This window comes from Bombus bifarius, unplaced genomic scaffold, assembly GCF_011952205.1.
Source record: "Bombus bifarius isolate JDL3187 unplaced genomic scaffold, Bbif_JDL3187 scf7180000007984, whole genome shotgun sequence".
Classification (NCBI taxonomy): domain Eukaryota; kingdom Metazoa; phylum Arthropoda; class Insecta; order Hymenoptera; family Apidae; genus Bombus; species Bombus bifarius.
The window spans coordinates 2,696,483-2,722,587 of NW_022884367.1; the positions used below are offsets into that span (position 1 = coordinate 2,696,483).

General features: G+C 31.2%; 1 protein-coding gene across 9 annotated transcripts in view; it reads right to left on the reverse strand.

Moving 5' to 3' along the window:
• LOC117204897 (peripheral plasma membrane protein CASK) overlaps positions 1-25,854 on the reverse strand; it is a 264,394-nt gene extending 238,540 nt beyond the window's left edge. For 6 of the 9 annotated variants that reach the window (XM_033442785.1, XM_033442793.1, XM_033442789.1 and 3 more), the window contains exons 1-3: positions 25,024-25,854; positions 3,726-3,838; positions 1,592-1,697 (exon numbers count right to left, since the gene is read on the reverse strand). In XM_033442785.1, coding sequence (XP_033298676.1) covers positions 1,592-1,697; positions 3,726-3,838; positions 25,024-25,082 — 278 coding nt within the window. In that variant the 5' untranslated portion in view covers positions 25,083-25,854. The remainder of the gene's footprint in view (positions 1-1,591; positions 1,698-3,725; positions 3,839-25,023) is intronic. The other 3 variants (XM_033442791.1, XM_033442794.1, XM_033442792.1) reach the window with 1 other exon arrangement.
• Between the last annotated feature and the right edge of the window lie 251 nt (positions 25,855-26,105).

The following is a 26,105-nucleotide window of genomic DNA, read 5'->3' on the forward strand; positions in this document are numbered from 1 at the left end:
ATACTTTAAAATAATTGATCTCTCGAAAGTCGAATGTTGTACCGAGAAATGTGTAGCTAAATAAAGTGGTATGTCGTCAAACATGTATGAATTTGACATCCCATTTTACTTATTTTTTATTTTAGTACAGCTGTATTTCACAATATGTGTGTTACAGAGTGACGAAGAAGTTACGGTTTGAAAGTATATTAATTGAAAAGTCCCTGTCTTCAAGGAATCCAAGTAATCTTCATTGCAATTTTAGATAAACCAAATAAATTTTATTCGAAGGTTACTAAGTTCTCAAATTTGTAAAAATTATAATGTAAACGATTTCACGATTTACCACAAATTGAAAATTATATACTCAAGAGATTATTGTAAATTACAAACATCAAATCTTTAATACTTGTTTTAAGCAATTAATTGGTTTCAATTTACATTATTATAAATACTACAGGATAAGTGCCAATAATTATGTTGCATGAAAGGGAAACATACAACACATGGTTAGTAACTGGCTCAACAAAGTTGCGGCTTAGAGTATCGAGAAAAACTAATTGTGGTACTCCAGAAATTGACATAGGTACATACGTACTATTAAACACCATACGGATAAAAATTCTGACTTCAATAATTTCACGTTAATGGAAACAAACTTTCACTATAAAGAATATAATAAATATAATAATATAAAAATATAAAAAATAGTAATTTGTAAATTCGAAATGTGCAACGCTCATCAAAAATTTCTCTCATCCTGCCAACATTTAGTTTGATGTTTATAAAACATTTTCCTCGCGATAGAAAAGCTGAGCACCTTTGAAGCTTACAAAAGCTACCTCAAAAATTTACTACTAAATTCATTACTAAAAAGGACAAATTTTCAGGAAAGGCATCATAAAGCTGCCAAATAACTAACAAAAAGTTATATTAGAGAAGTTAGAAAGTGAGGGTACATATTTACAAAATGCACATTTAACAAAATGCTACTTTTCTAAAGATACGTCACTTTTAAATTTTTCCTACTTGTTTTTCCTCCTACGAACATTTCAAAAAGTCCAATGCAATCTGATATAATTTTAGTATAAATGTAGTTATGATACATCATGGATCTTTTCATGTCATTACACTTCTAATTGCTCTGAAAAAGCGTGGTCTTCCACTTAGAAAATCATTTAACTCGAAAAGTTGAAAAAATGAAAAACAAAGGTCGAAAGAGAGGTGCGTGAAAAAACGCTGTTGCCGACAAGCATATTCAAAAGGGAGTCTTTTAAGGAATTATGAACAAATTCAGATAAATGCGTAACCAAAGCATCGCTCGGCTCTCATTTCATTCCACTCTTCTTCCCATGTTTAAAGCGTTTCAAATGCTTCTATAGCGGTCTAAACGAACGTTTTATGAAATCACGAGAATTCCAGTAGAATCTAAAGATCAAATCATGACGAAACCGTATTTCTGTTCCCGTTGATGAATTATTAAAATCACGCGCAAGAAGCGAAAGTCGAAACAAACGGGATGTCGGTTGAAAACACACTTCGTTGAGTTTAACACAAGTTCTTCTTCAAAATCCTTCGAAAAAAGAAATAAATTAAATATGGTTGTACTTACTATTCGAATACCATATAGAGCATACCCTCCGAGCTGTATGTTTCCAATAACTCTACGATATGGGGATGTTTTAACATGTGGCATATCGTGGCTTCTCGTTTCAAATCTGCAACAATCGTACACTTATGACATTTCTCATTTTTTACATATTCCAATAATACATACGAAAATGTAATAAAAGATAAAAGAAAAACTGATCATAAAGTGTAAGAAATTTATTCTCATTCTGTTATGTCGAAAGAAGATTTCTCTTAAAATTAAAAAATTAAGCACAAGATGGAAACATAATTTCATTGTAAAAATCATAAGAACCATATAAACCTATCGAAATCAATTCGTAATTAACGTAATTAAGTGTTCATCCGACTATAATTAAAAAATATATAGCGCTTGCAAGTATTTCTAAACTTCTCCGTTAGTATCGTAAAGTACTTGGGAATTGAATAAATAATTCAACGACTGCTTCAGATTTTGATCACAATTCTGTATTCTAACTCTGTAACTATGCGCACTGTTACAACATTAAACCATTTGTATACACAGCACGTAACCAGAATCGCTTTGATAACTCTGTAAGTAATAACTTCGAGGAAAATTGGACCGGTTTAATAATTCGTAATTTAAAAGATATTCGTATAGTATCACAATCATTCGTTCTTCTTACTCGCTTGTATTTTTTGAAATCACAGAAGCTTCAAATTAGTAGAATATTTAAAAAAGTGATTTAGTGACTATTTTAATATACATCACTAACTTAATTTTCCTCATAAAAAGTCTATTTTACATTCACCATTGAATTGATAAACTTTATACAATTACTAATTATATGACACGAGTAAATCAGAGAGATTGCCAATAGAAATTCTTTCATAGTTAAAAATTATTATTCGACATGCTATTGCAGGATTGAAAAAAGTCGATATGAAACGGTCACAACGAAACATTACGACAAATATTGGAAACACGTTGAACATTACTTGCTATAGGAACCGGATCTGATAAAATTGATTTTTATCACTATTGTGACGTTCCAGCATTCTCTTGAAATTACGTTCTAACTATGACGCATTTTCATAATATTATTAACCTTTAAAGCGATGCATCTCCTTTTTACCTATTATTAGAACTATATACCTCTTAGACGTACGTATGTAAAAAAGATGATTTTTATTATTAGACATGCAACAAATATACACTTATATGAAGTATTCTGATAGTCGTATTTCTCATAAACAAATAATACATTTCTTTCTTTCAGAAGAATGGAACGTGAAGACAGCGAACCAAATAAAAGGCCTCGTTTCTCTCTAAAACTATGATAAGATATATTTTCAATTAGTTATAAAAAAAGAAATCACCTTTCCAGCATATCTTATATATAACTTCCACGGTTAATAATATTAATGTCAAAAGCTTAAACTTTACATACTATTAAATAATCACGCAGCTAATCTTTATCCACATTACAATATGTCAGTCCAGAATGAAGTTATTTTTGCTTGCTATCAGGAGAACCAACTCCACGTGGCCAAAGGCATCTATACATATACGCATGTCTACGTATATCTAAAAATATATACAATTTGCGATATACGTATGATACGCATATATGCGAATCATATAATCAGAATCTTTTTAAAGTATAACGTGTTTCACATAAATACTTGAACAATGTTAATAGTTAAAATAATTAAAGATATCGTGGAAGGCGATAAGCTTTATCATCTATTGGAATTCATTAAACAATTAAAAATAATTGACAGACAACAAAAATATTCAAATAATTGCTGCATCATATTTTTCGCTAACAATAAGTTCTCAATCGAAGCAAAATAAAAACTTACGCTCGGATAATTCGAGAGCGAAGCATACAAATACCTACTGCAGGATTTATACTTAATTTCGCAAATTTGCCGCACGTGTTCCACATTAGAATCCAGGAGACTAAGTTCAGGAGAACGAATACAATTTCAACCGAATGACACAATGGATCGGGCGAATTCGTGACTTCGAATCAGTGCGTAAACATGAAATCGAGCACAGAGAATACGTTTGTTTCGAGCAGGATAGGCGGCGGAAATTAATGGCGAAACACCAAAGTGTATACACGCGTTCTGATTCTCCGAGAACTTACCGTTCGTGCTTAGACCAGGACTGGATGTGAACTTTGCCACGTCCACGATTTTTACCGCGAACGTCTGCCCTGTCTGCCGGTGGATGCATTTCCTAACCACGCTGAATGGTCCCCTGAAACAAGAACACGACCGCCAAATGTCATTCACGTTTCACTCGTCCTAAATTATGTTACGTTTGTGGTTATTTTTGAGATTAAATGCTTAATTTATTTTAGACATTAGTAAATATGATATATAGAAAAATATCGAAATTTAACAATGCTGTATGCTGAAAAATCTGTTGACACATATTATTATTTCGTATATGAAGTATGTGCTGGTTCAAGTAATTTCTCAAGTTTGATACAAATTATATTGATTGATCTAAAAACCTTAAAACTATTCATTCGTCATTTATGTCACTTGTTACAGACATTAAAAAATAGTAAATTAGAAAATTATTAATATTTCTAAGTATATGCTAAATCAGTTATAATGATTCGTAGATTTTATTCGAATCGTGAAAATATATTTCGATAAACTGAATAATATTTGTTAAGTATGGGACACAAGAACAGTTATTTTGTTTCGATGTCAAAGTATAAAAGTAAAGACAATATAATACACATATAGAAGTTATACGGTGAACAATTTTTCGGAACTCATTTCCGTATTGAAAATTTTCACGTCCAACCTTTCAATTAATTCAATTCATTGTGTTGAAGGCTTAATGTCCATTGTGGAGTTATAAACGCGATGACTGAATTAGCATTCGCACGTCAGCGAATAAGGTGTATTCGTGCCGATATCGATCAGGCTAATTTGCCGTATGTTAACCACGCGCGCATTCATCGAATTCGCGAAAACCATAATGCATCGAACGATGTCTATCCGGCGATCGAACTGCCCACGCATTACTGCGATGCAATCTGTCTCGAGCACGCTGACCCTTTAAGTTCGCTAAGTAACCAAGTTATGTAATCGGTTCATCCAAAATATGTATGCATGCATTTATAAGAGGATTGCCGGATATCTAGGTCACCGATTTTGATTAAATTCAACGTGCGAATTACAGGTATACATACATATGTGTATATGTAAATAACACAGTGTGTTTCATATAAAACATGATATCGTAAAATGATTCGGCTCTGGAAGTAGGAAAAATATTTCACGAGGAATTTTACAAGAAGAATTCTAGAAAGAATAAATATGTTGCAAAGAACATTTTTTCTTATTCCAATTTCGTGTTTTATGTATTTGGTATTCGAGTGTGAATTTTTGTTATTACACATTGTAGCTAATGTTAAAATATCTTTCAGAAGTATCCGATAGAAAAATATTTAGAAAGAGAAAGAACGTTGTACTATAATAAAATAAAAAAATATATATTAAAATATAGATAGATGTAAACTTTACAGCTACAGCAACTATTAATATTCTCGTAAGATCTAATCAATTTGTTTCTGCTTTCATTGTATGCTGGCAACTATTTGCATTTATAATACCAAGCCAATGCAAATCAAATTTAATTACTTTCACTGATCCATAATGGAATATGCAAATAAGTCAATAAGTAATAATAACAACATGTACCTAATTATCCCTGCATTGCAAATCTTTTCACAGTAACATAATATAATCCTGAATCAAGATTTATGAAATCGTACGTGGTATTTATTTCACGTGTAGCTACAATCTAGATCGTGAGTAGTCGTGCAGAGCAAATCGGGTAAAACAAAATCCGGACACGCATGTTTACAAAAGATTAAAGTCCGTCTCATTTAACTGGATTATAAATTGTTCCATTGAGCAACAAGTATTCTCACATAAAGGCTCCACCGAGAAAAAGTTCATACCTAGGCACTCGAAGATTCGTGTCAAGAACCAAGGAGACGATAACTGAGCAGAACCCGACTTCAACCTTAACATATCTTACGATATCATCGACAGGATCAAGCTTTACATTCCATTGTATCTTCGATACAACAGTGTATAATTGTACAATGAAATTCTTCCGTTACTGTTCCCTTCCATTCTATGAATAAGAAAATATCTCGAAATATTATAAATAAATATAACTAGAATATTATAAAAGAAATGCTTTACTTTGCAAACAATATCATACGAAAGATATCCAAATATAAACATTTAGAAAGCTCCTTTACTTTGGAAAAATATGTAAAACCAAGTAAAACTTACTTGCTATTTGCTAAGGATTTCTGTACGTTTTGGTACACTTAAATTTCCTATAAGTGACTAAGTATCGTGGTTATAAATATCTCGATATGCAATGAAAACATTTCCATATTTAAGAATGGAAATCTCAAACAGTTGGCACCTTTCCATTCTTTTCATACCTTCTGTTATTAAATGGATTATGCAAAATGACATACTTCAACTTTCGTCGGTAAAAGCGCAGTAATTCGACAATCTTCAACCGCAGTAACCCAATAAGAAGGTGTGCTTGTTCGTGTCCCACTTTTTACAAGAAATTATCGACACCTCGTTGTTACTTAACAGCTATCGATTAATGGCAAACATTGTGACGCTTTAAATTAACTTTCGAGCATCGTAATCTGTTTACAGTATAAAAAAGTGTTACCAAAAAAACTTATTAAGTAGATAAGTATGAAACATTAAGTAGCATAAACAGAAAGAGTATAAATAAAGATTTTCCGTTACGACAAAGTAAAATCTGTTACATTAAGGATAGAAGTGTCACATTACATGCAGTATTTTTATCTTAAACATACGAATATAGTTCGAAAGCTATGATATAGTACAAAATTTCACATATTTAACGAGATAACAATAACTTACGTGGCAAATTGCCTGTTAGAAGACTATTTATGATGTTGTCCTAAAAAGAAATATTTAACAAAAAATTTGCTATAGTAAACTACATGAATTAATAAAGTGAGTACATTTTCCTCATAAATAGTCCAAGTAGAATTAATATTTATGAAATAACTTTTTAATTCATTTTGCAATTAAATAAAAGGAAATCCTCGCTAAAAGCGCCCACGTTGAAAAAAATAGAATAGAATTTCATTCATTAAAAGTTCCATTTTTAATAAATTGGAGTCTGGAAATTCATCAAATATTTAGATGTGCACTCGACCGTATTTTTCGGTTTGAACGCATCTCTTTAATACTTATGTTCATCTGCATTCGTTTACGATTTTGAGAATTTGCTAGAATTTTAATTTCTACGTGTTTACTTCCCAGTTCCTCCATTCATTGGAACGAGACAGAAAGTCATTTTCCGATCTTCGTTAAATACATGGAAGAGCATAAGAGAAATATTCCTGTAAATATCTTTTAGTAAAATATTGAGAAAATATTACCTGAAAGGTAAAACTTTGATCTGACTCATTAGATTGTACCATTTTCTGGAAAAAATTACGTTTAATTTAAAAAAACATCACTCTACATAATTATACTATATACTAACGTTTCCTCATTAAAGAAAATATCACATAAACGAATGGCTTAATAATGTTTTAATGTTAAATATAATCTCTACACGTCAACCAATAAAAAATCACATGAAATTATACTAAGCATTTAATTGTTGTCTAAATCATCCTCCCGCATAATTAAGAATTTTGACAATACATATCTCAAATGTTAGTTTTAGAAGACTCATCCTGCAGATCTGTATAATTGTAGTGAACAAAAATCAGGTTTCTAGGAAGATTTAATGTAAAAAAGTGAGAAATAGAGGTTTTTAAGGTATCTTCAACCGACAATCGGCCAATTGTAAAGTGAGACCTCTGGGATCACAGTCAATTAGGTCAATGAGAGGAATCAAAGGAAAGCGTCTTAACCGAAGATACCATGTAGGAATGTAGGACCAGAGAACGATGGGAACGAGCGTATATAGCAACTTCTTCTTCTTCTTCTCTTTGCTCAAACACAAATTGGAAGCTTTATTTTTGCTTGTTGGAACTATCGACAAGAATTTCGTAGATCTTCAACTTTAATATATCAAGGTATTATTGCACGTCACCGAGGTTTTACAGTCAGCCTTATATACACCATTTTATATGATTTGTGTCTGAAACGTTCCTATTATACTTTATATTTAAACTTAAAAAATATTTTGTATTCAGATAGCATTAAGTAGGTAAATGTAGTTCGTTTGCTTTGTGCTGCAATTCTGCATATTGCAGCAGTAGATGTATAAAACTTTTCACAAGAAAAAAGCTAAAAAATGCAAAGAATTATATAAATGTATAATATTTCTTTATTCTCGAGTAAACGAGAGACCAAATAGATTGATTGTAGGCTCTAAAATTCCAAACTATTCCAATATTTGTAAATCAAATAGAAGTATATGCAAGGCTACTCATAAGAATCAATTCGAAGTTAAAATTTTATAAATTTACAACGATCCATTTTTTAAATGATTTTTTATAAAATATTTGGTTAAAAGTTTACCTTTCCCCTTAAATATTAAGATCGATGGATTAACGAGTTTGCTGAAAGCGATTTTCTAGAATATAGTAGATCTGCCAACTAAAGCCATTGACTCGACCGTGGAAGAAAAAACTAGGCTTTTCCCTATGCGACTTGTCACGAGAATTGAAGTTTAAGTGGTAGTAATTAAAACGCCAATCAAAAGTTGATGCGCGAGTTTGTGAAGTGACCTTTTCCGATTTTTAAATTTTCGCTCACTGTGTTGCATACAACGGTTAATTCAGCGACTCCCAGAAATGCATGGACAAAGCTAATAAAAAAGAAGAAAAAGCCGACGATTGCTTTACAGTGACCCATTAAAAGGTTTAATCAAAAGTTTATTTAACTCCGGGTATATAATACGTCAATTGCTATTGAGAGTCAAAGCATTGTACTCTACAAAAGAACGGCTTTCTTTATTTTTTCATATTCAACATATGATAAATACTTCTTTTATTATCGCCGCTTCTCGATGAAATGTAATTATGTACTCGCAAATTTTTAATATACAATTTAAAATTTCAATTAAAAGATACGCTGAAGAATATTTCTTAATTCAAAAACTGAGTAATAAATGTTTTGTTTGAAAAATTTATTAATTTATACCAAGATATAAAATCATAGTAATAAATTATATATATTTGTAACGAATGTAATATTATAACAAGGAAGATTGTATTGAAGAAATCGTTTTTAATGAAAGGGATGTATAGCATTCTCTGAAGATGTATAACCAAGATAAGTGGAAGTAATACATCGTAAGAAAACGAGCTATAAAAAGAGAGATTATAAGAGGAGACATTTCTTAAGTAGTGGCTTATGTTTATAATTAACACATCTTCAAAGATCATATTTATAAAGACGGAAACTGATTTTACGTGAAAATGATCTTACATATAATGAAAGGTAAAACAACGTCATATTATGTTAAAAAAACAATTACTAAGTTAATAAACTAAAAACACAGATGCTATATTAGCCTAAAAAATTTCGGCTAACCTTCTAAGCAGAAATGAAGATTTATCCGATTTTTTAATTAGAAAATTATTCAAATTACGTCCTAAAGTAACATATTACGGAAAATAAGAAAACTTATACATTCTTCTATTTTTATATAATCTATCTCCGGACTTAATAAAATTTAATAAAACATTAAAATTGCATAAACAGTTTGATTGTATATCTTTTAATTTCATACATTTCAATGCATAATCAAATGTTCAGGAGCAATTTATCTAGAGAGAGAGAGAGAGAACCACACAAAATGTATACCATACGTAGACGTATAAATACGCGTCCAATTTCCTTGTGCAATTCAGAATCTAGATAGAAGTTCTCGCTGCTCCCCGTCATATGACAAATTAATACTGGGAGTTTATTTAGTAAATATCAAATAGACTACTGTAATGATTGTGTAAGGGGAGTTTTAACATGAATATTCCGTATTCTAGTCGTGTTTCTGCGAAGGATTCATTCAGTGGTTAAAGTACAACAGTTTGAAAATTAAAAGAAGATTTATTTAGTTGCATCATTAGAGTACGGTCGACTTGATTTAATGCCAAAGATCATTCTACTTATATGTATAAAATAAAGTAGTAAAGCGTCACTAATTTGTGGGTATTTAGAGAAGTACACGTTGATGAGGTAAAGTAAGCAGATACATTAATTAAAGAGAGTTCTTGTTTTATACAAAATAACAGTCGTGATGTTTGAATAGCTAAAATTATTCATTTGTTACAACAGGGACAAGCCTCATTAACGAAGTAATTACGAGATAGATACCGGGTGGAATTAGTTCTTTGAGTAATGTGCGTTGCGATGAACTTGTATTTCACAACTTGTCTTATTAATGTATATAGATAAATAAAGTGTCTAAATTTGAAGAGGATGTGAAACATTTAAAAAAAATAATACTGTTCTGTACCTGTGAGAATTAAATGATGTATTAATTTGCAAAGTATTCTGTGTTACATTTATAAATCCATGATACTTGACACATTAAATATTTATATGACTCCCAAACATTCGATAATAATAATTAGTGACAGACATAAGAGATGCAGCAGATATGAGAAATTTGTTTAAATTCATAAATTAAAATTCAGATTTGCCGAACAAAATAATACATTAACATATAAGTTTCGTTCGAACTTTGACAATTAATTTATTCTAAACATAGCTATTGTTCGACATAATGTATTGCGAAACATACCTATATAGTCATGAAAAAGAAAATAACCAAGAAAAAGAGCTCAAGCTAAAGAGTACCAATATCTATGGAAATCTATGCGAAACAATGTAGTACTTATGATTTACAAATTCGTTGCACGCTTGAGAAAAAAAAGTGAGAAAATAGAATGAGGACATGCACAAAGTAATTGTACGTTCGATCAAAGTGCATTTTAATTTAAATTGTGTTACTGTGGGCGTAGAGTAGAAAACTTGGATCCGTTTAAAAAGGAACAGAAGACTAGCAGAACTTCCTAGGCGGAAACGTCAATTAATCAAGACAGAATCGTCAATGAGACTCTCTTACATATTCTATAATGCATTATGTATAAAAGAAGGCATAATAAAATATTGATTGTACTCCACGTATCATCTAAATCGAAGAAATAATCTTTTAGTGATGATTTATTAACCTTTAATCAGCTTAATCCTGACATAATTTTTCTCGGTAAATTAAATGGAACTTCCTTTATATATAGAAATATACTAATGTTTTTCTATTGAATCAACTTTATAATACGATAAAATTTGTTCTATATATGCAAACTGAAAAATGTCGAACGAAGTAGAACACGAAGACTAAATTCGATGTGGGATCACAAGGGGTGAATGTAGGTATAAGTATAGGCATAGTAAAAGCATACAATACCCCAGCCTGAAACAGCAGATGAATATGGCATCAGTCAGAGATCGGTTTCGCGAACAATGAAATCCCAAAAGCTCCATCCATATCATTACTTTATACAGTAAACTTTATACCTCGCCCATATCCCATTTATGGGAGATGCTTTATTGAGGCTGTGATTTTGTCGATCTTCGTTACTATGAGAAGAATGTCAACATATATTTTACTAGAATAGTTTTATGGAATATAATACATAATGTAATACATGTATACTGTGTTAAGTACATTAACTTATAAATTGTTAAGGGTATTAACCTAATGAGGTGACTATTAAAATAACGATTCAATAATGAAGTTCAAAAATTAATGGAGCAGAAATAATGATCAATAATTTAACCATTATATAGTCTTTCAACAAAAATTATATTTTGATGTAATTTAAACTGGACTCGTGAACATCATTTTACAATGTCATGAAACGTTTATTTAAGAAATAATGTTTCGTTGCCTCGTTAAACAAATTATATACTTTGTAAACAGATTGCAATTGAAGTATTCGTATCGACGGCAGAAATTATCATATTTAACCCTATCGTGACTTGTAAATTAAAGCTCAGGCTATCGTAATTGAACTTCACACGTTTACTGCTACAAGTTACACGCTCATTCCGAGTAATTCAAGCATGACTGAAACACATCTTTGCTTTTAACGTACCATTCCTATTTAGTGTTCCTTAAATAAAATCTTTAATCATACAAAGAATTATTTTAATAGGACATATAAACGCCCTTAATTTGATCTTTCATAAAATTGCAGAATTTTATGGAACATACAATGTACAATTTGTACAATTATACAGGTATTTAAGTAGATACTGTACAAATACTTACGTAAATATGTTATATCATCTAATTAACAAATTATAACGTTAATGATAACATATTATGTAAAGTAACTGTTTTCATTAAATAATCATTTGCATTTCGACTTCATTACTTCTATATCGCGTAACTCAGTATTCATTATCTGAGAATGTATCGTCTACATTATTTGTTTGTACTTATTCTACTACAATATTTTAATTGCCCATGCGAATTTAACCTTAACAACTGAAATAGCTATCTTGAAGCTCCTGGAATGCTTGTAAAGAATTTTAGTCTTTAAATCGCTTGCACCCCTTTTAACTTTACATACATTTTGCATATGTTCTGCATAAGCTCTGCCCATATAACACAGATGTTTGACATACATGACTTTGCATGTTTTTAATACTTTGTATGCGTAAACATCAGTTATCTACTTTCGATACTCTATTCTTGTTCAAACTACTTTGTATGTTTGCTGTAACAATTACCCTTTTCTAAATTTGCTACCTTTTAACAGTAAACTCAATTTAGTCTCTCTTTTTTCAATTAACGGCGAAACTATGCCTGTCAGAAATATTTTTCACGCCGTATTTTAGCAGTTAAGTTATTTATTAAAAAAAAACTAATCTAAGGATTTCATACCGGATACTGAAATTTAATATCGAATACCAATATGATAAACATGAATAAAAAATCTGTTATTAAAAATAACCTAGTTACCTAATTAAAATTGCAACAGTAAGTCGCATGAAATATTCAGTTATTAAAATATTATATTTATTTAATAAAGATGGTGGAATATTTAAAGCGTATAACGGGAGACATCAATGAGAAATATTATGAAAATGGAAAAAACTCAATGCTCAAAATAAACTAGTTTAAAATTCAACAGTAAATTCTTAGAAATGTTCAGCTACTAACAATCTAATAAGAACGGTACAAACGTTTAAAACATGAGAAATATTAAATGAGAAATGTTATTAATATAGATAGTTTTACGTTAAAAATGACCCAGTACTATATTCAAATATAAAATCATTGGAAAAATTGCATCGTTAAAATGTTATAATATTACTTTAGTAAAAACGCTACAAATATTTGAAAATATGAGAATAGGGCCAACGATCGATTACTGTTTCGCTATTATTGCACAAAAATGACTGCAATTATTTACATTAAATTTCAATATCATTCCAATATTGAAAAACATCTTCCTCGTTTATTGTCAATTAAATGACAAAAGATGCTTTTGGGAAATAAATTAAAACATAAATTTAAAAAGTAAAATGTAGCCTCTCTCATCAAAAGTTTCAATTACAACAAGTAGTAATATAAGAATTCAAAAAATAAACGTATATCTGGGCACATTTTTAATTCGAATCGTAACGCTCTAATATATATTATTCGGTAATATTATCTACATTTGCGTCCTGGAATACGGCTTTAAACAATTTACGGTAATTATAATGGTAATATATGCACACGTTCAAGCTTTAATCGCTTCTTAAGTCTATTTTTTTTACTTCTACGACTTATGCTACAATATAATTTGTGGAGTAGAAGTATAATTACCTCTCGAAAGGAGAGATAAAAATACGTAAAAAAGTAAATCCTTAAAAAGTAGTTTCCATGCAAAATTGCACTAATGTTGTATTTCTCATGAGAAATGAAGAATAATTCTTTTAAGGCATTCTAGCGGTAGTGACTTTTAGCTTTCATTAATGAATACTACTAAAAATTAAGTAATTATATTTCTCACTTTTATCGCGATTATGTATGAGTAGATTAAAACGAGAAAATCTTTCCGGATCTGTTAGTAATAAACGGGATATCTTCGACACCTAATTTAATTAAAAAAAAAAATCGTGAAATGAAAGAAATCTACGGTTACGTTGTAGAATCATATCCAGGGTATATTGCAATATCTAAATCATTTCAGAACTGTTATATACCATCTTTAACACGTGATAACAGCTTTCTTGGCAGAAATTGCCAATTAATCATACCTGAGTACTGAATTAATCTTTCATAACTGGATGGTTGTTAGCTCACAAGAAAAAATTGTAGTTAAATACAATTTTTCATCTGAACGTATTGTACAAATTAGCTATAAAAGAAACGATAAATGCAAAAGAATATAATATTAAATTAATTTATTTTATATTATACGTATGTACGATATTATTGGTTTTGAATTTGTCAGGTCAATCACATCAAAGAACAATACATTTTCTATAAATTACGTAAATATACTAAGTGGTAAAAAGATTTATAATACAAATATTATTAATTGTATCAGAAATAAATAGAATTTTCGTGTGATAGTAGAATAACGAAATTAGTTAATTATTGACAAAGTGCATTGGAATTATTTTAATTAAATGTGGTCAACTATATTTAAAAAAGAATTTCATGTCCAGTAATCCAATAATAGAAATATAATAATACAGTGAAATATTTCATCTCCATCATTTGACTTTTTTTTGCAGAATATGCCGATATACCGTTTATATACCACATGTGTGTGTGTATAACGTATATATGTCGTTACGATTAAATCGCATGGATTATCTCTTTCTCAGTATTGTAAATCCCGAGACAACCTTTCTGGTTTACAATTCTCTCACAAAGGTCGCTCGCTAAATTAATATTGGACAACTGGTTGGACATAAAGAGCAAGTGGATGACAATTCACTGTGTGCTTCGTTCTGAACGATGGACTACTAGCGTTGTTATCCCATACACTGAACTATTTCGTATGACTGTTCTCGAAAGACTTACGTCCCGAGTAGTGGATTATTATTGGCAGCTTATTTTGAAATAACTATTTCCAATACCTTGATTAATTGATTCGATTCAATGGATCCTCTTGTACAATAATTTACTAACTAATTAATTACTAACTAAAACTAATAAATTATTAACTAAAAAATTACTAACTAATTTAATATAATAATTTACTAATTCACAAACATCGTTAAATTGGCAAAATAAAAGTTATAGATTTGTAATTTTATGTTTTTACATTAAATTGGACAATAACTATAACAATATAATATCACAATTTTACATTAAATAGAATAATTTGTATCTTAACAAATTTAAGTTGAAATGTTATGAATTTTGTCAAGTAACTGTAGTCGTGCCTAATACAGATATAGTGAATGTTCAAAATGATTGTAATTATCTAACAAGTATGAGATAGATATATTCTATTTATAAAACAAATTCTATTAATAAAATAAACGAAAATATACTACGTTACTCGGTTAAAATAGTTCTCATATATAGTATATGCATATAGATATGCACTACGTATAGTATATATCGTATTTTAAAATAAAGCCAAAAGTCCGATATTACATATTCAGAGTTACCACATCTCACATTCACATATATCTCACATTCTGTATTGACAGATGCTCAATTTAAAGCATTTTTTTAACATTCATCACTAGTTGTCGGAACCATGCGTAGAACATCCAATGCATGATTGCCATGCAGGACTCCAACCGCTCGATCGAAATTTTACATACTGTCGGTATGTATGGGTAGTTATACTATTCTACCTGGAAGCATCACACAAATTTTTGACAACAGTTATCGCCTCGTTGCTGTTCATTTCATTTTCATACACATACACAATACTATCTAGCGCACAATACCATATGCGCTTATTTTTATTTATAATTTAATTTTTATTTATACTTGCTTAATTTATACGGAAATCATTAAATCTTTTAGTAACTATAGCAATTTCTAACCTGCTTTACACTATTGCTTATAAATATTCGGATTATTCCGGATATTTCGTTAAATTTTTCGACATATTAAAATATACATATTAGTGGAAAATTAATCCTAATCTGTTCCTTATATTAATTTATGTTTGAATTTACATATGAATCTTGATCCTTTGTTTTACATAAAATAATTTATTCTTTCATTATGTTAATTTTTTACCGTTATATCAATTGCACACCAAGAGACAAATTAAATTGGAAAAGTGAGGGATGGGTGAGATTTATTGATTAAAAGTAGTATCTCCGAGCTCCTTACAAAATCAGTAGACTATAAATTTAAATCACTTACTAAGACCTTACCAAGACTAACTTCTTTTTACAATGATTGAGTTATCGATATACCTAATATATAATATAAAATATACGTTATTGCCTATATAATACATATTATTGCTTAAGATAAGTTTGACAGCCTTTCTATCAGTTGATCTCTTTATCCAAGTTATGTCTCAAAATTTGTAAATTCTAAAAACAAAGAAAGTTCCACACTATTAAGCAGATAAAGAACCAATTATTTACTATAGTAAGATTGATAAGACAAACCTGAATCATAATTTAGAGTTCCTGTTTATTATAACAAAATTGATAACAGAATAGATATTACGTAACAATGGATGCACAATTAAACAAGAAATTGTGCAAAACCACAGACTGAATTGCAACAGAATTAGGTGAGGCGCATTTGAGAAGACAGAAAGGATGCTCGATGAAGTACATCGTCGAAGCCACGCCGTATCGACAATGATACTCTAGCTCCATACTCACTTGTTTCCGCGTTATTGAATTCATATAAATTACGGATTAGCTGGTCAGAATCGAGAAGTCGTAGAGATAATGAGTTGCAATTTACGAATATAATTATTAGTGAAACTTATTATGTATTATGAAACAGAGAAGCTATAAAGAAGCTTCGAGGATGTGAGCGTATCTAGTTTTGTATAAATGTTGCAGACAGCTGAGAAACGCTTACCCGTCGGTAGAAAAGATATAGTGAAGTCATAAAGTCGGCCAGACATTAAAGCTTACATGTTTTAAGAAGCGAAACGGCAATTTCAGATATATAGACATTGTACAAAGCTCAAGACCTTGTTGAAGAGTACATAACGTTAGCTAAGAAAAATATAATAAAAAAGATCTCTGTATGTTCATAACATTAAAACATTAAATTAGAGTCACAAGCGTCATAGAAAAACATTTGCACAATTCTTCCTTCAAATAACTATAGATCCTAAGATCTTAAGCACACTTGTAAAAGAGTGATATAGAACTATACAGGAAACTTTTCAGGAATATCGATTTGAAACAAGGAGCGATTAATAATACAATCATTTGTTAACGTTTTCTACGGTACCATCAAACTGTAAACGTGGGTCTTTCATGTTCAATGAATTTTTCAGTAGGCAACATATGTTAAGACAATCCAAAAGATTCATATAACATCTTCAAACATTCTAAATTAAAGTTATCTCAAAATTTTCGCCAAATAACACTTTTTAGACGGGGAGAAAAAAGGGTTTTCTACCTACTCCCTTGTGAGAAACACAACCCGGTCGAAATAGCCCGAAATAGCATGGAATATCCATTTTACAGTTTAAGGATTAATATAAAAATGCTCTTTTGTAATGTAAATAATAATCTTAGATTCTCGGAGTATCTAATAAAATATTGTTCTATTAACAAGATGGTTGAAACAATTCTATAAATTGTGCCATTTCTTTCGTCAAATAACTTTATTGGGTAAAATAATGATACTTCTGTCATCACTATCCACAAAGTAGTAAATTGTTAAAGTTAATTTTTACAAATATATTCAAATTTACGACTTTCTAATGATTCTTCTACTAAACCGGCGCTATAATATATTCTACATCTAAATTAGTATCATATGTATCTCGTAAAAATTAGCCAAGTCAGATCCAAGGCATATGCAAAACGCGATAAATAGTTTAGATGCTGTTCCCGTTCTTAATAAATCCTCTGCCAATTTGTTATATTACACGCTGAAAAGGAGAATTATATTATTCTCTCGAATTTAGAATGCCAATGGGAAATCTACGTTTGTATTACCATACGATTATGCGGAGGTTTTTTTTACCTTTAATATTGAAATAACAATTGCTCCTATTTGAACCGCAATTGCGTTCATATATTCAAATATATCATAGATATTCATAGTAAATACTATCAACATAACTCTAAGAATATATTCTTTGATACATAAATTCATTATACTTATTTGCATAATTTTTTTTCCAAGTGTGATATAAACCAGCGTGACGATATTGGAAGTTTTGAAAGCAAAATAGATCCTTGAAATAATTCTTTGTACTAATTGTTGTTACTCATTAAAGGAAATGATTCACCGTATTATTCTATTAAAAAAAAAAAAATGAAAATCACAATCTTCAATTCTCATAACTAACTAATATACATAGTTACTTTACTGGCTTGAAAATCTGGAGAATTTTGACACCTGACATAGAAAGTGTAAAATTCCAAATTTATTTGGTACAATGGAATGTCAGTTTGCATCCATAGTGATCTTTCCCGTGATCTGCCAAGAAGATTTCAGCAATTCAATACCACTTCTGAACTGGAGAGGATCAAACTTTCTCACTTCAGTATCCTCGACTACACGCTCGCATCGACCTAGCTCTAAAGTCTGTCATCCTTCACGTACAGGACAAAAATACATTTTGCCCTTGATATACATTAAATAACTGACGTACATTAAATAAAGCATTGTACAGTAAGCTCCTATTGCTGTTAACACCTTGAAACCGTCAATATCTTTATCATTTCTAGTTACCATCGTATGTCTCGAACATTCAACGAAATAATTAGTGTAGGATTAATGCGTAGTTCTATTATGAGGATTCTGTAGCAGCAGTGTGAAATCATTACCGTTAGATATTAGCGAAAATTGATTCAGGATAGGTACTATTGCTGAATTGAAATGTGTAGGTAATTCTATTAATAAAATCTACTAGAAATCTATGAATCTAAGTAATGATGAATAGTATTGATAAAATCGAAAGATTACGTGAATTGTAAATCGAACGATTATCAAACTATATCAAACTGTATCTAGAATCTGAGTTTACAAAGTAGGTATTTTAGATGTTACGAACGACTAGGATAATTAATTTCTTCCTAATGCAAAACTAATTTTTATGAGAAATGCGTATGATTTGTTAAAGTATGCAAATTATGAAAATTTGTGAAGCTTTATATTTGACAAATAAATTAATCCTATATACAAAATACAAGCTGTTTAAAACTATTATTTATGAACGATTTAATACATGCACAGACGTATCTTTGTAGCTACTGGATTTGAATTCTACTACGAATAAAAAATTAATTCGATCGTGAAGTGAACAGAACATCAATACATCATAAACAGGCGAACGAATTAAAAAAGCGATTCAAGCAAAAAGGGGATAATATCGATGAATACAAAGATCACATTATTTACAGGTTATTGAATCACCTAAAATACATTGTTAGACATATTAATTGCCTAACAAAATAATAATGTAATATTTATTTATATTTTTGGACATTTTTCACAGCAACCTATATTTCTTAATTTATAGCCTATTTAAAAGATTATAAATCTGTTTTCATAAGAAAATATGATCTATCAATTTGAATAGAACGTATCGCAGAATTCATTTACATATATCAATAACAACAAACATTTGCTGAAATTATTTGTACTGAATTTATTTACATATTTGACACGTTCTGACAAATTTAATGATTCCAAGGATGGATAACAGTCATTTGCATTTCAATTTTGATCGTTAATAACATTTTATCTCAGGCTTGTTTGGGGAAATAATAAATCAACAACTTTATATATTTTTTAAAAACGTATTCATCACGTAGCTCTAGTAAAAATAGTTATAAGCACAGTATAGGTATAAGAATTACGGTAATTTAAAACTGTTCACACCGACCAGTCATCGGAACCTATCAATATTTTAGAATAAAAATCCTCGGGGAATTGATACCATGTATGAGATCCGCGATAAATACGATTGCTTTCCACAAATACCCGTTATATCCTCTATTTATAACGTACGGAAACAAAGAAAACCACTTTCAGCGTTTCACTCACGGACAGTTGCTCCGAATACACGAAATATTTGCAACTTTTCATTAATATAGGTATCCTCTCACAAAAAACTGGGTCAGATATAACTACAACCATCGTTGTGTCATTAAATCATACGTTTCGACTAAATAAAAAAAAAAGAAAAAAAGACAATGCAACACAATTTTGTCTAAACTAAATCTAAGTTATGTAGCAATTCTAAACTTCAAGCAATTGCAACTATTACTGCATTTTTTTTAATTCTCAGATATCATAAGAAGTTGTACTAATTTAGAATATAGTTTCTTCCTTTTTTGACCATGTCGATCAAACGTAGCTATGTAATGTCCAATATAACGCTAGCTGCTCGTACTTAAATGCTGTTCCTCAATGGAATACCGTCAATGGAGGTAGATAGAGAGGTGAACATAGAAGTTTCGTTCTAAACTATTCTTAGGACATCGAAGTTTATACAGTCATTCATGGGCTAATGACCACAGCGGATAATGGTAAACCAGCATACAATCAATATCCTGTTCAAAGATGGTAATGGCAAAGGGCAAGTCGATTATTTATCCTTAAACTCTTTAGAAAATCTCTGTAGGATGCATAGTACTTAAGAAATTCATGAAATTCGACCACTATTTTGTACCGTCGATTATCTTAGACGACTATTTATTTTAAAACATGCATTCAAGAACAGATTGACAGCAATGATATTAATGCGACATCACTTGGGAAATCTCGTTCTGGTCTGTTATAATCTTCAAGCATCAATTCCCAGGCTATCGAAGTCGGATGTGGTCGATATTTTAATGGAACTATATTGGACTCACGATATATCAACAGGAAGGGTATGAGTGCTTAAAAGGGAAATACTTGACCAATATCAAGCAAAAACTTCCTAGCAAGTTGATCTCAGATGCATTTCTGACACTTTATTGGATATTAACACCAGAGTTTTAAAAGAATTTTGTGTTTTTCGTATCTTGTTTGTTAAACTATGGTTTTTACTCTACTTCTTTCTATAATCACATTGTATTTCAAAGAAGTAATAATAATGTAATATTAACAATATATATTTAATAAAGTAATAAATAAAAAGGTATATATAAATTTTGTTATTTAAGATACATTTAGAAAATGTAGAGCACAAAATATATTGCAACAAAAACATTTCGCAAACATTTAGCTAATGTCGACTTTGTATCGTTCCATTTTAGACGCGATTCATTAGGATCGATGACACTTCGTTTCTATTAAGCAGAATCCAACTTCACATCATCGGTAACAATTGGCGATATGCCAAAGAGCTACATACATGTAAGAAACGAATAGTGCACCTATTGCTATGGTACTAAATAAATTACTCGTATAATGTACATAAAAAGAACAAATAAGAAGGCCAGACAGATTCCTTGAAAAGTTACACTTAATAAATAATTTTTTGTAGACAAAAATTAATTACTTATATCTTATCTTAGATTTTCATAAAATAGCATCTAACACATTTTTGTAAATATGATGTGCTTTAAGCTGATACTAGCAAAAGATATTTCTAGAAATAGAAGTTAAAAATCGAAATGAATAATTTTTTCGAATTTTTTGATATAACTTTAAAAATCTTTTTTCAATAGAAAAATAAATAATTTGATATGTGATAACATAATGGAAAAAATTAATTGTTTTGGATCGAAATTCTATAATCTTTGCTGTTCTACTTTGCTTTTAGATATAATTATAGAACTTATGTAGAGTACCTATTCGGATAACCCAAATGATGAGAAACTTTAGCGAGAAATTTGCACTTTGGGGAGGAAACCGCTTGATACAAATAATCCTTTAGAAGGGAAAACCCATTAAAACGGTTTTGTATTTATAGAGCGCTCGAAGGTGCGCTCTGTGATGAATGCACAATGCACAAACTTTAAGTACATATGTACTTGTAACGTAGAAAATATTTTAATACAACCTATTGTATCGCTATACAGAAAGATTTACGTAAGAGAAATATCTCTGTGCAAAGACATTGTAAAAAATAATTCTGAAAAATTATGTAACGTAATATTACATATAGAGTATCGTTTGATATCGCAAGAAGCTTATTAAATAAAACGGAGCATTCATGGAATTAATAATGATAAAATATGGTATTTAACAATCATATTCCATGTATTCCACGTATAACTTCACTATATTTCTTGACTTTTACAAAGAAAATTAAACTTCCAGTATGTTAAAATATTAGAAAATATTGCAAATACTAAATAATATTTTCAACGATATACAATTTGGTACTGTTTTTAAAAATCGCATGAAACTGAAAAAATAACGCTACAACATTGCGCAGTCTCTCCATTATACTACAAATATAGAAATTTCCGAAATATAAATATAATGTTCCCAAGAGTGCGTGTTCTCTCGTATACAATTCCTATCGCGTACCGACCACTTCGACCTCGATTTTTTCCTTGTTCAGTATCTCATTACATTGAACTTGATCGTTTGAGCTTGATATTTGCTCAACCAACAAATCCATTGAAGAAAAAGCATACGTGCCATATCAAACGCATCAAGAGAAATGTATGATAACGATTGCTTCCGCTACTTCCTAAGTCCAACACGCTGGACAACCGGCTGTAATTAAGTTCAAGGGCAAATTCCATCATCAAGAATTTACTCTAACTTCTCAGAAAACATGTAGACAGAGCCGTTGTATGCACGACCCTCGACGACTGAGTTACGAGGGGGATGAAAAGTAGGGCGAGCATCGTAAAAGAAGTGTTGGCCAAGTTGCATTTTACCTGGTATGTGCCAGCGTTAAGGCTTGCTACTGCAATTTCGTGTATTTATTGGAACTCTTCTCTTCCGGGGTCGCTCGATCGAGCCCAGGGAAACGTATGTGCTGCAACGTTTCCACGCTTTTTTTCCCTCTCCCTGCCTCTCAGATACACATTTCCAATTTCTTCTCGTCAATGCATTCACTCAAATAAATTGGACTTTTAATAAACATTAAAATTCGCATACAGTCAGAAGAAATGAGAAATGAAATTATAATAAGCGATAGATGGAAGTTCACTCAAATTTATAATAGTTAGCGTTAGAAGACTAGTGGTCGTGCAACAAGAAATTCAAAATAACGCGTTCATCACGGAATTTTACGCCAGTTGAAGCTCTTGAAATTCCAATTTTTTTTCGTCGAAGTGCTCACTCGGATAAATCGAATTTTTAATCAACATTAAAATTCATGTGCTACGGAAAAGAAAAAGAAAGCAAAGGGAATTAATGGAAGTTAATGTGAATTTACTTCTTAGAGGGTTTATGGTCATGTAACGAGAATTTCGAAATAGCATGTTCGTCACAGGATTTTACACGATCTGAAGCTCTTGAAATGTTCCATCGAACGAGAGTGAAGTTGAAACTAACGTGTTATCTATAAACATGTGACAGTATTGCTCGTAGCCTATATATGATTCAGTATATCACATTTGAAAAATAATATAAAGTATCAGGGCAATGCGCAGTTCTATGTAGGTTCGTATTTTATTACTGAGCTCGTTTTATATCCTTTTTCTTTTGTTACATTTCATTGAGACAAAACTGCGTAATTTCAAGCATTGAAATAAAAAATTGTGAATGATATTGTGTAATACAAAGCGTCGATTACAAAATGAAAATTTTATCAAAGCAGGGACAGATGCTATGTACGTGAATTATAAATTGTTATGTACGGACAGATGAATGTGAATTGCAAATATCAGAATCACATTTGTTTCTATTTCTTTCCTCTGACATAACTTACTATTTTTCATTGTTTCATTATATAAACAATTTACATCTTTTTTCCTTAAGATTTTATTCTTAACATAAATGTTTTAATAAAGGTTTAATATACTAAGAGCCTACTTTAATTTTTAGAATAAAAAATATAGGAAATATATCAAAATCACTTTTTCACTCTTAACGACAATGAATCTCTATTTACATACAAAGAAATAACTATCTATAATATTTTGTTTTTCACTTTTTCATCATTAAAAAGTTAATTTCCAATATGTTGTAAATTATAAAAAACAAAATGTACAAAATCAGACAATCTATAAATTTTTTACTTTCACATTGTAACGAATACTATAAACTCTGCAATATAAAATAAAAAGTTTATATCGTAAAAGAATACAAAGATAAACAGATATTGCAAAAGTTATTCTTCTGAAGGTTTTGTTTTATACAAATCTCGAAATTTTATGTTTTTAAAAAGTTATAAAATTTGAAGAAATGAGAACTAACTGCTAAATTTTTTATCCTATATTTATCACTCTTAGAAAAATACTGTGTCAGTTATAAAATGGAGGCATTTAAGTTTTTTCACTAGAAAAAACGTATACAAATATTAATGTATGATATTCATGTATTAGTTGTATCGTTACACTGGTATTTTTATCAGTAGCATTTCAGAGTGCGCACTTATACAACTGATACGATGATAAGATGCTATTACGTTACTTTCCATTCATAGAATGAAACTTTCAAAAGTACGCAATATAAAATACTTGTTTTCTATTATTAGATGTAGTTTAAAATTCGCTTTTCTTCGTAACTGCTAAATACTACCCACTTATAAACAGAACATTGGGCGTACCATGTAACCGCATTGTTAAAATATTTATATGAACGATTAACTGCTAGTGAGAACATCAATAAAATATAAGGACAGCATTTTATTTCTTGCGCATACGATATTCAAGTTTAAAGGTAAAAGTATGGTTCATGGGTTTTCATCGAAAGGGTGGGTCACGTTGCTAGAGACAACCTGTAAAGACTTGAAATAAAACTTGCATGAATAGGCACGTAGACCAGACTTCTTATTCAACACGCACCTTTTCCTTGCATTTGCATTGTTACTTACCCATTCGCCCCTTTTGAGTCAACAAATATACGTCATCGTTTCTACACGCGGTACATGCTTACGCGCGCGCAACTGTCCCCAGATTCAATACGAACACGCATAACCTATGCTATACACACGGTACGCATATCAAAGAATTAACGTGTAACATAGGCATTCCCGTATCGTTCGCCTGTCAAAGTATAGTATCTTATATCTCTTTCACCCTTACCTTTGAATTGTTTCGCATTTTGACACTTGCTCCCTCTCCCTAGTCATGACTCATACTACATAGTACTAGCGCAGCTGTCTCATTCTTTCTCACGAATTCGTTACTCACTTGCCGATAATCTCGCAGAGCTCGTAAACTTCGTCGAAGAGAACTTCGTCGTCCGCCATAGTAGCAACGGAGAGGTCGAAGAAGTCGACCGAATGAGGAGGCTATACGCGCCAAAAGGCGCGTCAATGCTATACGAATTCGTAATAATTCGTTCGGTATTCAGATGCGCTTCGTCTCTCTCCTCAGTAGGCCTGGGCCGACGGTGTGCTGTTGTTTCGTGTCGTGCCGTGTGAAATACGCGGCGGCGTGAACGTAGCCGCGTATAGTGGATTCACGGCCGCCTTCGTTCTCCCACCCTCTTCTCGCGTTCTATCCCTTTCTTTCCACCGATAGCGGCCAATTCGTTTTCCTCTACGCGCACGTTACGCACATACACACATAATATATGTACACAGCTGTGGATAATACACCCGTGTTAGCACGCCCGATTGTCGTCGCACTGGCACTCCGATCGGTACACGCGAGTCCGCAACCCGTATACCTCTCAGCTATATTAGTAGACGGTAGGTGAAATTTTGCACGATGGCCAAGGGTGCCGAATACACAACCGACACCGCCTTTAAACCTTGCGTTGCTGTTGCCGGCAAAGACAGTATACACAACTGACGAAAATATACGTAATACGGACGTTTACACGATCGTGTCCTGACTCAACTACGAAGAAAACCGGATCTAGCCGAATCAGTTGTCTCGACGGAACAGTCGGTCGTGCAATTAACAAGAGCGATCAGCGAGAAGCGACCAGACAGACACCGATGTCACTACACACACTTTCCTCGTCTGTCAAAGGCTGGAGTAGACTCACTCGCTCCGAAGCAAGACTGGTTGCATAAAACGCGGCGAGCGACTGCGCCGACCAACTGCCTCCCCTCTGACCCCTCTGAATAAAAGTCCCATATGGTGGGGCGGGCGTGGCGCCGCTTCGCGTGCAACCTTTGGCGCTTTAACAGTTCTGTTTTTTGTTTCTTCCCCCTCGACTGCAATATTCGCCAATCGTATGCAACGCTACAATCGAGCATATCTGCAATATTCGTTGATGTTCAACCAGGCACATGAGATACCGACATCCAAAATTACTCCAA